Genomic DNA, 13,252 nt, shown 5'->3' with positions numbered 1-13,252 from the left:
AAGAAACTGGACTACCTATCCTTTCACCAGTGCAATTGCCTACTAATCCCAGTTACTAACCTCAATAAAGGCAGAAACACTATAGCATGAGGTACAGAGTTTACTGTACAGCTAGGAGTGTGATGCTGCTGAATGCAGACAATAGCAAGGCCACCAATTCAAGACTTGGACTGAAGGTACTAGAAGAGGCACATTAAGTACATTATCTATACTTACCAGATCTTGTATAGAAGCTATTAGGACAATACTATCCCCTTCCAACCACTTTAACAACTCTTAACTACAGTATTGTTTGTTTTCCCCCCCAAACACTAAAAATGCCTGTGTTAGAATATGCTGCCCCAGTACAAAGGTAGTATAATTTAAAAATATTGTACTTAAATAAGAATCAAGTCAGAGCCTTCATCAGCACGGCTGCTAGAGCTGCCCAGTCTGTTTCAGTCCTGTTTAAAGTATGAAACAGCTAGTTTGCTTGCTACTCAAGACACCTGCACCAGAATGCCCACACTTCTAGCATAGGGCATGCTTCATCCAGCCGCTAATCCAATCTTAAATGACTCCATTACCACCACCAGATGAAAAATTAGGTGTGTACTGCACAGTTTGCAGACCAGAGACAGACCCCAAAGCCTGTCCTGACAACTCAGAAACAAAAGACAAGTCATGCCTAACTCCTTCCTTAGCAAAAATCTTAGCAGGGAAGTATGCAGCTCTGAATATCTCTTGTCTGTATGTTTGGTTCTCCCTTCAGTTATATTCTACAGGCCTATATAATACAGGCAGTCAAACGAGCACATCTTAAAAGGACTTTCCGAAGAAGTTTGAACACCAGATGACAAAAGCACGCCTACCCCCATGAACTAACACTGCCTGCTTGGAATTAGGTTATACTACGATCCGTACAAAGCACTGATTCACTGCAAATTGATACTCAAAACAAGAATTGTTTAATTATGGAAAGATTTTAATTCAGTGCAAACAGTGCACCAATCTTGAATTTCTCAAACTTTACAAAATGGTAGCTTTCAAATCAAAACTAGAGGGCAAACCAGCATTTTACTGACATAGTTTATTCGATGTTAAAGTCAGATGAGCAGCTTCTTTCCAGAATAATTCTTTCTATACTTCTTCATAGAATAATGTAGCCTGTAAAGCAAAAAGATAGATCAGTGCCACATGATTGCAATAATTTTTATACTCACACCTTTATAGAGCCTGAAAAACCGGTTCCCAAACAAGTCAGGTGAACCACACTGCCTTTCTTAGAAGAACGTAAGGTTCAAAATTTCACAGTACTGTCACGGGAATAAATGAGAGCCTAGATTACACAATTTCTGTAGAAGAGCTCAACAAGCTACAATTGCTTTACCAGCTTTCTGTTTAAGACATTATACTCAATACATCAGCTCCCAGACAGACCGTTTAAGTTGCTTTAAAATGAGTCATTTGGACCATTTGTAATAAAACAAGAGTTTTATCTGTAACAGTTACTGCCCACAGCACATCCAACTCACTTATGTTTCTGCAGGCAAGATATAAAAATACAGTCTAGGACTTGTCTAAGAGAGTATCAGGTTTGTTTAGAAGGAATTTACTTGTAATAAGTATCTATAAGAAAACAACAGAAATTCATCCTCAAAATAGAAATCATACTACTTCAATCTATTCAAGACAACAAAAACTAAGGTGTACTATCCTCTCCTTAGCATACCTACAAAAGGAAAAACGTAAGCCTTGTTTACAACAAGACTAAATATTGAACAGTTTTAGCAACAGTCAATTTGAACTGCCTGATTTATTATTTCGGTCTTTATACTAATTGGGTATTTCACGTAAGCAGAAGTCACATAAATTCGCAACATAGTAGCAAGCACAACAGTCTTTTTTTAGTCTTAAACTCTTGCACTGGGTTCTGTGTGGGCACAGTACCATCCATGGTCTTTGCATAAACCAACGTTAGACCTATGTTATCATAATGACTGCAGGCTACTGAATGTCTACCCTTACAAAGCATTCTAAAGTCATACCTGTTATCCATTTTTCATCTGAAGTATATTCATTTACTAAAAAAGAAAAAGCATTAATTAGTAAAAGAAGTTTTATCGAAGTGCTACTACTGTAGAAGATGGGGCTTTGAGGCTTTTTACTGACCCTCACAGTATGCTTTTTCAATTACCACAGTGAAATGACATAGGAAAACCTCAAAGTTTTGACTACTGTAGAGGCTGAAGACTTTGATTTCACACATACCCTCAAACTCAAATGGGACCTAACAATAGCTGTTTAGAGTTTAAGTAATACTCAGAATGCAACTGCACGTTCAGTTATACCTACGGGCTACAATGGTTTAAAGTGCCTATCCATCCACACTTCTGTTTGACCAATTTAAAAAAAAAAAAAAAATTGTTTGGAAGGCTCACATGTCAGAGGCTGTCACAACTACTGTTGTGACATGAAAAGGTAGGGTGGGGTTTTTTTTTTTTGCATTTGCTCTGAATGTAAACACTACGTGGGGGGCATCCACATTTACCTGTTGCAAACTTATGCGAGCTCAGCTAACTATGGAGCTACAGAGTATAGTAAATAACACAAACTACTTAAAATACTTCTCTTCAATCTTCAGGGAAAACAGAATGGAAATTCTGAAGTGAGAAGTACAGGGAAGCACCAAAGAAAACTTTTGACAGTCAGACATCAGCACAGTTGAGGTCTGACTTAAAAGTTCAAGAAAAACCATTCAAGTATGATTCACCATTTCAATAGTTTTCATGACTGCATGGCACATAACTCTTAGAACAATACAGACTTGCCTAAAGATGTCTCAGAATCAAGTGTCTACACATTTCTGAGATAAGCGATTTTCAGATTGTGTAGGTAGACTCCAAAACATATTCCAGGACTCCTATTAAAAATTCCCACATGGCTGTGATGAAGGATGTTGAACCATGCCACACCATTATGTTTAAACATGCATTTTTCAAGACAAAGCTTTAAGACAAGTGTATTCTGCAAGTTTTTCTGTGATGCAGCACAAAACTCTTCTCAATCAAGTTTTCCAGAAAGCACATAAATTAATTTGTCTTTAGTTTAAATCTAATGCGAGGACAAAAATTAACAAAACTGCTGAACAAATAAGATCTGACCCATGCATACTTATCACCTAAAAGATCATTTTAAAAGACATCAAAAACCCTCTAATGCAAAACACACAGTTCACCTACTATTGAGATCACGTGCTAGTTTGAGAAGCGCTTCATACAGCAGTCACATCTGCTATATAATTATCACAGCACACGATCCTGGTCTTGGTTTCTAAAGTGTTTGTACACTTTAAGAGACTTTCTATGAACTGGACAGCTTTAGTAATTCAAGTGACAGTCATTTAACCATTTTGTATTAACACTCAATAACAGGTACCTTCAAGTGCAAAATTCTTGAAGGGAAGAAGTTCATCCATACTACTGGTATCAGTGCAACACTAAATGACTCCCTTAACGTTCACAAGAGGGCGTACGTTAGTGTTACTACTATACCAAATGCTAACTTGTGATGTTCTACTGTAAGCAACTGTAGAACTTCATTACTAAAACAGTGTTAAAGCAGAAAGGAAAAGGGCTCCAAATCTTATCTAGTAGTTTGCAGCAACACTGGTTTATTTCCATCCAACGATAACAAGAACTTCACCTATCCAGTAAGCGAAGAGTAATTTCACAGCGCAATCGCTGTGGTTTGTATCCTGACTTGGAATACTGCAGAGCAATAGTTAAATACAGTTTAATGCTGACAACTGTGTCACTTCCAACAACAAGCACAAAGCTGTGATGTGACTTAGTTTTCATAAAGATGCACAACTACTTTCACACAAAGGTCAAGTTATACATGCAGTTGCACTGTACTACCTTGAATCAGAACCTGGAGTGTTTTGAACCAATGTCTCAAACCAATAGCATTGGGTTTCTTTGTTTTCTTCTCATTTGGGATTCTTTATTTTAACATTGTTTCACTAGTTTCAAAAACCTTGCTTGCTGTTAGCCAAATTTTATTTCGAAGTCACACAGAATAAGTTCATTATGTAGTTATCTGAACCCTTACAGGATAGAAGCAAGCTTAAAACAAACATGCACGCATGCAAGACAGTACAGTGCTTCAATTAAAAGGATGGACACGTGTTTCAGTGATGTATAATTCAGTCACCACATCCATGCTCATTTTCAGTACCTGCTAGATACTTCATTTCTGATGGAGAATTCCAAGAAAGTAGAAAAAAAGCAAAAGGGAAGATTACTGAAGTTCAAGATGTCAAAGTACTTCAGCAGCTAGAGCTTAAGTGTCAAAACCCATCACCCTATCTTCCCTTGTTAGAACCCTTGAAAAACCCCACTTAGCTCCACCACTTACTCAGTATTTTTCAGAGGACAAAAAGCTGCTAAGGAAGATGACAGTCTTCACACCCAGGCTATTCCTCAGTTTTGGTGGGATTTTTTGTTTAATGATAGAGTAACCCTGCCTCCCTCCAAGCGGCACACCTGACAAGCTTGTAGCAAGTTCCAGCCACAGTATAAGAAGCTCCCACTAGGGGAAAAAAAACCCACTACCTTGGGAATAAGTCTCTCAAAACCAGGATAAAGCAGGCATTCTACCTTATTTCTATTTACACACTGTCCTCGCTGCCTACACCACCACATATCCTTAACAAAATCACCTCTATAAATTACACCATAAATAACAATAACTTGGTAGAGTAAGCATTAGATACTTAGGTAGTCTGAGTAACAAGTGTTAAGAATATCTGATTTGTATATTGCAATGCTGAGTTATGAGATTAGAGCAGTACTGTTAGATTTAAGAAAGTTTAACTTCAGTTCAAGTGACATGTAGGAAACAATCATTTAAGAAGCATTTTCACATTATATCAGCTAAGCTTGCAGCAGTGAGGAGCAAAACTAAGCTACTGAGCTGGTAAGAAGCTATACAACACCACACAGATTACCTTCTGTCATCCAGTAGAACAGGTGAAAGAAATGGAAGAAAAACAATGTTACTCTGTTGAAGAATTTCCAATCAACATTTCAAAGGCAACATGCTCACTCTAGTTTACAGATATTCTCATCCTACCTTCTTGCCAGCACCAACATTTGCCTTGGCTGTGCCCCTGACTTTCTTCATTCTGTTCTTACGCTCCTTTCGCTGCTTCCTGGAAGTCTTCTTCTTTTCATACAAGCCATGCTATTAAACAAAACCAGTTAAAGTTGCATTTAACTTTGTTTCACTGATAGTAACATCTGAATTTAAGTTTAACTATTCCTGGGCTCTTCAAAAAGCTGTTTAAATTTGAAATATTAGCTAAGTAGTGAGACAAGTTCACTAGCTAATGAATGATTCAACACAGAATATAAGCACTAAAGCAGTGTATGGATCAGTCTCATCTCTTGTGCCTCATCAAGACCTTTAATAGCTGTCAGTTATCTATTAGTGCTAAACATCACTGGTAACGTTAATTTTGCCTTCACAATTCCCCTATAATAAACACTAAAAAACTTACCCTATTTTGCTAACGCAGAAACTAACCTATACTATTTTAAGACCTCTTATGCAAGTCTGAGTACACCAACAGTACTTTCACAAAACTTTAGCTTTTATACATGTAAATCACAAACAACTAAACACTTCAAATCCATCCTAATGGTTTTCAAGTTACCAAAAAACAACCTACCCTGGCAAGCCTGTGCTTTGGTTCATTTTTCTTTGCGTAGTCCAGAGAATCATAGATCATGCCAAAACCTGTTGTCTTGCCACCACCAAAGTGAGTTCTGAAGCCAAAGACGAAAATTACATCAGGGGTTGTCTTGTACATTTTTGCCAGCTTTTCCCTGATTTCTGTTTTGGGGACTGTGGCCTTTCCAGGATGAAGAACATCAATCACCTAAGAAGTAATTTTCACAAGTTGTATAAAAGCAAGAAGAGATCAAAATCCAGTACACCAACCAGGTACTACAGTCCCACCATGAGCTTAACACTCAAACCAAGCCACCTTAGCAGCAGAAAGTATTATTAGGTACAAAAGTGTTCATAACAGTTTCATGCTTTAAAAGACAAAACAGCTCACTACCTCACCATCAAGTTTACCTTCAGCATTCATCAACATATTCAAACCTATAAGCTCTTGCAGTAAGAGCTGTAGAGGTTTTAACGACCCCTTACTTATAGGAGCTAAAAAACACCTGCAGCCCAGAACCAACAGACAAATAGAGACAATTATCCATATTCTTTTACCATCTGCTTGCGCTGAAGCAGTCTGTTTGTCATGAACTTCCTGGTTCTGATGGTCACCGTGTCATTCTGCAAGAGAAGAGACAGAGAAATAAGACAAACCAATAGCGACATGTACAATTCAAACATAATAAATATATAAATAATGCAGTACAGCAACAGTCAGAGGTCTCTCAGACGCTGAGAGCGAACTCATAACCGGAGTGGACTGCTCCTGGGCTACAGATAACCCCTGTAAAGCACACTTTGATACGTACTCTCGAGTACACACCAACTGATGACGGCTGATGACTGCTCCTGCGTTACAGATAACCCCTGTAAAGCACACTTGGATACGTACTCTCAAGTACACACCAACTGACGATGGACTCATCCTCAGTTTCCCAACCGAACAGCAACATGCGTACCTCCAGCATTCTGAAAAGCTGAAGCAGCTTTCCACGAACCACAGGGGTTACAAGCCCAAGCACTGCAACAGTACGACGCAAGTTTCTTGCACATGCCGGCGTCACTGCCTCCTTAACGCTTTCAGACAAGAACAACCGCAAGACCAACAGCACCCCCTGAACGCCTTACGAGAAGCACGGCGCTACGCTACTACCGAAGCCCAGGCCTGCTCCTACCGGCCAGCCGCACGGCGACGCAGCAGGCCAAGCACACGCCCCGGCGCTCGCCGCTACCAACCGGCACCGACGCGCCGCGGCCAGGCCGCGGGAGCCCCGGCTGGAAGCGGGAGCGCCAGCCCGCACTCAGCTCCCGCCATACCCCCGCAGCCCGCTACGGGCGGGCCGGCCCGGCGGCTGGGGGCCCGGCGGGAGCAGGATGGCGGCGGCGCGGGGCGGATTGCCGCACGGCAACGGCGGGCACTCACCATGGCGGCGGCGGCCTCCCTGCCAGCGAGCGAGAAAAGGAAGCGCCGCCCCCCCGCAGCCAATCATAAGGCGGCGCAGGGGCCCTTCGGGCCGGGGGCGGAGCTGCGCGTAGGGGTGCCCGCTCCAGAGCCGGTGGTGGGGGGCTGGCCTTGGCGTGCCTGATGGGCAGGGCGGCGGCAGGCCGTGCCGCCTGCTGCTTTTGCTCTGCCGCCCCGCCGCCCTCTCCAGCTCCCGGTGACCAGAGCCTGGGCTAGGGCTGCTGCGGGGAAACCGAACGCAGAGCCGTGAAGTGAGCTGGGCGGCACGGTCCCTAGCCCCTAGGGGAGCGCTGGTGCTTGGAGTGTAACAGTACCGCGGTCGGCAACGCAGCGCCCGCGGGCCCGGGCAGCGCTGAGAGTCGGCGTGGGAGGCGGCCGTGAGGAGCGGCGGTGCGGGGCGGAGGTGGGGCCGCTGCCGGGGAGCCGTGAGGAGCCGTGAGGAGCCGTGAGGAGCCGTGAGGAGCCGTGAGGAGCCGTGAGGAGCAGCGGGGCGGAGCGGAGCGGAGCGCAGGCGGGGCCGCTGCCGGGGGGCCGCGGCGGGAAGGTCACCGGTGTGCCCCAGCAGGGGGCGCTGCAGGCGGAGGCCGCTCTGCGCCGCCGCCGCCGCGTGAAGCCCCGCCGGGCGCTGAGGGGCCGCCGCCATCGCCATCGCCATCATGGTGAAGGAGCAGTTCAGGGAGACGGATGTGGCCAAGAAAATGTGAGTGGGGTGGCCTCTGCGGCCTCCTGGGCGGCGGGAGGCTTCTGGGCGGCCGCCTCGCTGCCCGGGGCTGCGCGGCGCCGAGGGCCCCGGCGTTGTGGCGGGGTGGGCCCGGGGGCTGCCGTGGCGAGCAGCAGAAATCCGAGGGTGTGGCACAACCGCTGTGAGGGGACCCGGGAAGAAGTTTAGTGTGCAGGGGAGCGGAGGGTGGCTGGTCTTACGGCTGGTCCCCTTTTAAAAGCGCTGGCGTGGGCCGTGGCTCAGGCCGCTGGCGAGGCTGGCCGGTGGCCCTACGTGCGAGCAGCTGCAGGCTGCCCCAAGAACATGGATAAAGCCCCAGATATAAACCACCAACTCGCTGCAAAACAGCTCTGTCTTTTCTAGTTATCCAAAAAGAACCTGCTTGAGCAGTGTTGTGAATCAGCTTCTTCTGCGTTACTTCTAAGTACGTACTTGTATGCATGCTTGTAGTTATTTCTGCATATGGATGTGCGCATACGTACACGTGAAATTTCTCATCCTAGAAGCCACATCTGTTTTGGCATGAAATCTCCAGAAGAGATGCGTCAGCAAGCTCACATTCAAGTGGTTAGCAAAAACTTGTATAGTCAAGACAACCATCACTCTCCGCTGCAGTATGGAGTACTTGACCATCGCATGGTGAGAAACATTTTTTTCTAAACTATTCTTGTAGAATTATTTGAAGTGGTTAAAAGTAAGTTGGGATGACTGAAATTTACTGCTCGTCCAAAATATGTGCAAATGTCTGTCTACTTGAATTGCATGGACTGTCAGTTGCAGTGACAGCTACTTTCTTCATGCTTTTGGATGGTTCAGGAAGGCATTCTTGTGACACAGGGGATAAATTCTTTCTGCCTCATTGCTGGGAGACCCAGAGACATCCATCTACAAAATACCATATTGTAGATTAGAGGGCTGTAGATCAGTTGCAAAAGCTGGGTGAGTTAATGGCACTGGTATCGGTAGGGCCTGCATATGAAAAGATTTTTCTTAAGGTTTGGAGTGAATGTAATGCTACTGATATGCTTCTGATGCTGGGAAAAAGGAGTAAGCACTATGGGTCTGCTGTCAGGATAGCTGACTAGCTTAAGAACTGTTGTATTTTCAATGTATTCAGTTGATCATAGCTAAAGTATTTTTCTGTGCGTGTGTTCTCCTCCTCCCAAAGGGAACCAGTGAAAAAGACCGTCCCTGTGAAACCTGTGGAAAAAATCTAGCTGATTGCTTAGGACATTATGGGTACATCGACTTAGAACTGCCCTGTTTTCATGTTGGATACTTCAAAGCTGTGATAGGTATCTTACAGGTAAATACAATTATGATTTGTCATCAGTTTCTAATCTAGAAAAAGGAAATGTTCAGAAAAGATAATGCTTGAAAGAGTAATTGAGAAGACCAAAATAAGGTTGCATGATAAATTTTATCTTTATGCATCTTGTGTTTCATAAAATAAATGTATTAAAAACCACTCTTAGTGATGCAAATACATCAGTGCTATTTTATATAATCTCAGACTGGTTAATTTAATCCATTATTTGTCTGTAGTAGTTTGAATTAAATGTATGCAGTACAACTTGCCTTTTAGTACATCCCAGTAAATCAAAACTCTGTTTGCTTTATATCTGGATTTTTAAGATCCTACAGAGCTTAGATAAGGATTTGCCTCATTGACTGTATTTTTTTTTTCCATGTACTTTTTTTTCTGTATTACAGCATATGAATTGGTCTTTCAACCAAGACCATTGTATTTTATTCAGAAAACTGTCCTCTGTTGAAGAACTTAAGTTATAGTAGAAGATGTTACAACTCTACATGTGTCTGTTAAAAAACTGTGTTTATATGCATTTACATTTAAGATGATCTGCAAAACTTGTTGCCGTATTATGCTGTCAGTGGAAGAAAAAAAACAATTTTTGGATTACCTGAAGCGACCTGGCCTTACGTATCTTCAGAAGAGAGGGCTAAAAAAGAAAGTGTCTGAAAAGTGCCGAAAGAAAAACACTTGTCCTTACTGTGGTGCCTTTAATGGTGAGTGTTGGCGTTAGCAGTTAGTGATAGTTATCTACTGTGATGGTTTTTACCTTGGTGGCTGTGATAGGCATCAAAATCTTGAATGTCCTTGTTTGTTCCACAGCTGATGGGTATTCTCTCTGGCCTTTATTAAGAATCGGGTAATTGCATTGTTAATGCCAAACATGTGCGTGCTCACATCTCATTTATATGGATACAGACATTGTCCTAGTTGTTTGTTTTGTTTCATGTGGTGTCTCTTCATGGCACTAACCAATATTTGATACTTGACTAATAGCAAAAAAAAGCCTGTTTAACATGTTTTTAAAAATATTGGGAGCTATTGTCAGTGATCAATACCTTAACTTAGAAGCGTTTGTAGACTTTAATTTTCATTGAACTTCATTTTTTCATCATTATTTTAAACTATTTTTCTTAATATTAGATGTGCGTGTTGTCCTCTAGGAGGGTATGTTATGCAGTTTGGCTGTATTTGAGCTGTGATGATCTTGGGTTACACCGGAGTTTGTGCTTTAGGGCAGAGTATCTTAATAAGATTTCACATTTGGTTTTCACAATACTTTTTTTTTTTTTTTTCCATGTACTCTGATCAAGTGGTACTGCTGTTAAAGCACCTGCAGTGTTACAGATTTATAGTGGATGCTTAATTCATAACTTAAAATTTTACATTTTTAACTCATGAAAATTTTGGGTTGCTTGTTGTAATGATCAACAGCCTGAATAAACAGAGAGAGAGAGACCTGCTTCAGTATAAGTGCTGCATATACATGTAGGGGGCACAAACAATAAGCATTTACAAAATTAAGTGGTAGGTCAGCATACTTCAGTAAAAATAATTGAGTTTGGAAAGCACTTGTACTAGTTTGTGGAAGTTTTGTGAATTCTGTTACCTGCATGACATGAAAGTAGTTGTCAGATTCTTCTTAAAATTCACTTCCAGAATTATTTCAGAGGGTAGTGGGGTGATATATAAATGGCAGGACATCTTAGTCCTGGTTTTAGTGTGGGAACTTCTACTTCAAAAAAAATACCTGCTGTGATTGAGGGGAAGGTGAATTAAAGTGTGGGCTAAACCATGTGCTTTCAGCTTTAGAAGCCACATCATGATCTAGGCACACCAAGCCAGCCATGCAAGGAGATCTATCTGACCTGATTGTCCTCGTTGTGTTTTGTGAATTTAGGAAACTGGTTAATAAAGCTGACAAGGTTTTTTTCAATTCTTGTGTTCGCTGAAGGTTTAACTAGTTTTGGAACTATTGCTTAATAGTTTTAAGTTTGGGTGGGTTTTTTGTTTGGTGTTTTTGTTGTTTAAGAAAAAAACAACCCACATTTATTTGCTTGCAGGAACGGTGAAGAAGTGTGGTTTGTTGAAAATAATACATGAAAAGTACAAGACAAATAAGAAAGTGGTAGATCCAATAGTATCTACTTTTCTCCAGTCCTTTGAAACTGCCATAGAACATAACAAAGAAGTAGAACCCTTACTGGGAAGAGCTCAGGTGAATTTTATTACAACTTAAATTTTCTGCTAGTTTTTGTGCTTGAAATAAAACTCCTCAAAGGTTTTCAATGTAGCAGCCTAAGCCTTGTGGTGATCCAAGATTTTCATATACCAAAAGACACTTAAAGAATGTTTGTATTTTTTGCAATAATGTTAACTTTGCAAAAATGAGGATTTTAGTTTATTGGTATGTCCTGATACATAGGTTTCTGTCTGTAAAGAAGGGGGATATTCTTGGTGTGTGAAACTTCCATAAGCTAGAAAAGGGAGAAGAAAGGCCAATAGAAGCTCTTCATGTACATGTAGATTTACTGTAGCTCTGAAATTATTACAATACACAGAATTTGTGTTTTCTTCAGAAGAGCTTAATGTGGAGAAGGAGAGAGGAGACTTAATTATCTAACCTGTTTGTTTTGTTCAGCTTTGCATTGTGTACAGATTTGTTTCCTTCTGCTCTTTGAAAGCTGGGAAGATCCTGGGGTACATACTTAGACAAAAAAAGTAACAAATATCTGGAGTTTCTTGTACTGCAGCAGTAGCTGTACTAAAAAGGGAGAAATGAGGTTTTTTAAAAAAGCTATAGAAAGTACTGTAATTCGTGTTAGTTCCTACTAATAAAATGAATACAATGTACTGTTAGTTTGTTGTAAGAGGTTTATTGAGCTGCTTTGACAAGCAACTATGAAATACCTTCAGTTAACTCTTTAGAAAAAGAAAGTTACATGATGAGAAGTAAACACTGATGCATAAGGAAAAAAAGAAAATAGCAAGTTAAAAACATTGGTTCAGAATAAAACATAGTTTTGTTTGTATTAATAGTTCTTATCTATTTGTCTTTTTGAAATACTTGGTTTTTGAACAACCAGTAAATGAGGGGAGGGGGGAAACACTGAGACTGTTACATGATGGCTTGTTCTCCCCTTTCTCCAATGGATTTTGTAGGAAAACTTAAATCCTTTAGTAGTGTTGAACCTCTTCAAAAGAATCCCAGCAGAAGATATCCCGTTGCTTCTAATGAACCCAGAAGCAGGCAAACCTTCAGATTTGATCCTCACGCGACTCTTAGTGCCTCCACTGTGTATCAGACCCTCTGTGGTGAGTGACTTGAAGTCTGGCACCAATGAAGATGATTTAACAATGAAACTGACAGAGATAATTTTCCTCAATGATGTAATAAAAAAGGTGAGTCATCCTTCAAGCTCTCAGAGACTGTTGGCTTTGAAAAGATTTGGTTAGAATTGAATACAGCAAGTGGTTTTACTTGTCTTACTGCTTACAATCTAGCAAGCAGTCTGTACTGCTATGTCATTTGGGATTTTATTGAAAGAAATAGACATTTGCTTCAAACGGAGCTGGCTGACTGGCTGCTTGCAGTGTAGGACCTGCTGAAGATCTGCTGGTGGATCACGGGAGGTGGTTTTTTCATTTGAGTTCTGGTCCGTAAACTCTTCTCTCACTCCACCTGCCCCCACCCCTCCTGACACTTTTTGAGTGGTCACTTACAAGGAAAACATTATACCTATTGGTTTTTTTTTTTTCCCATGTTCTTTCTTCCTCTTTTTTCCTACATCTTTGTCCTTCCTTTATTCCACCATCTGTTCCTAAGAAATCAGGTTTCAGTTAGCATCGTTATCAAATTGAGACTAGAAGTAAATTTGAAAATGTATCATTTATTTAGAAGAACAGTTCTACCAGATAATATTTTTCAGGCTTTCCAAAATTGGTCTTTTGTCAGGAAAACGAAATCATGTGAGCACTAACTCCCGTGATTGAAAAATTGTTAACTACTGGTGATTTTCCTGGCTGTGAAGTTATATTA

The 13,252-nt window shown here is 41.4% G+C and overlaps 2 protein-coding genes across 3 annotated transcripts in view; one reads left to right on the top strand and one right to left on the bottom strand.

Annotated features, from left to right (window-relative positions):
* Positions 1-1,052: 1,052 nt before the first annotated feature.
* On the bottom strand, positions 1,053-6,826 carry RPS24 (ribosomal protein S24). Its single transcript, XM_009487145.2, has 6 exons — positions 6,678-6,826; positions 6,274-6,339; positions 5,714-5,923; positions 5,116-5,226; positions 2,028-2,063; positions 1,053-1,146 (listed from the first exon to the last, which is right to left on the bottom strand). Exons 1-5 carry the CDS (start codon positions 6,684-6,686, stop codon positions 2,061-2,063), a joined length of 399 nt encoding a protein of 132 aa, XP_009485420.2. The 5' UTR covers positions 6,687-6,826; the 3' UTR covers positions 1,053-1,146; positions 2,028-2,060.
* Positions 6,827-7,836: 1,010 nt separating this feature from the next.
* POLR3A (RNA polymerase III subunit A) overlaps positions 7,837-13,252 on the top strand; it is a 40,712-nt gene continuing 35,296 nt past the window's right edge. Inside the window, exons 1-6 of one of the 2 annotated variants that reach the window (XM_075717489.1) lie at positions 7,837-7,880; positions 8,405-8,540; positions 9,070-9,207; positions 9,758-9,929; positions 11,277-11,431; positions 12,376-12,615. In XM_075717489.1, the coding sequence (XP_075573604.1) occupies positions 7,837-7,880; positions 8,405-8,540; positions 9,070-9,207; positions 9,758-9,929; positions 11,277-11,431; positions 12,376-12,615 (885 nt within the window). Of the gene's footprint in view, positions 7,881-8,404; positions 8,541-9,069; positions 9,208-9,757; positions 9,930-11,276; positions 11,432-12,375; positions 12,616-13,252 lie in introns of those variants that run through there. The other variant, XM_075717490.1, reaches the window with a different exon arrangement.

This window comes from Pelecanus crispus, chromosome 10, assembly GCF_030463565.1.
Source record: "Pelecanus crispus isolate bPelCri1 chromosome 10, bPelCri1.pri, whole genome shotgun sequence".
Classification (NCBI taxonomy): Eukaryota; Metazoa; Chordata; class Aves; order Pelecaniformes; family Pelecanidae; genus Pelecanus; species Pelecanus crispus.
This window is presented reverse-complemented; position numbering and strand designations above follow the sequence as displayed.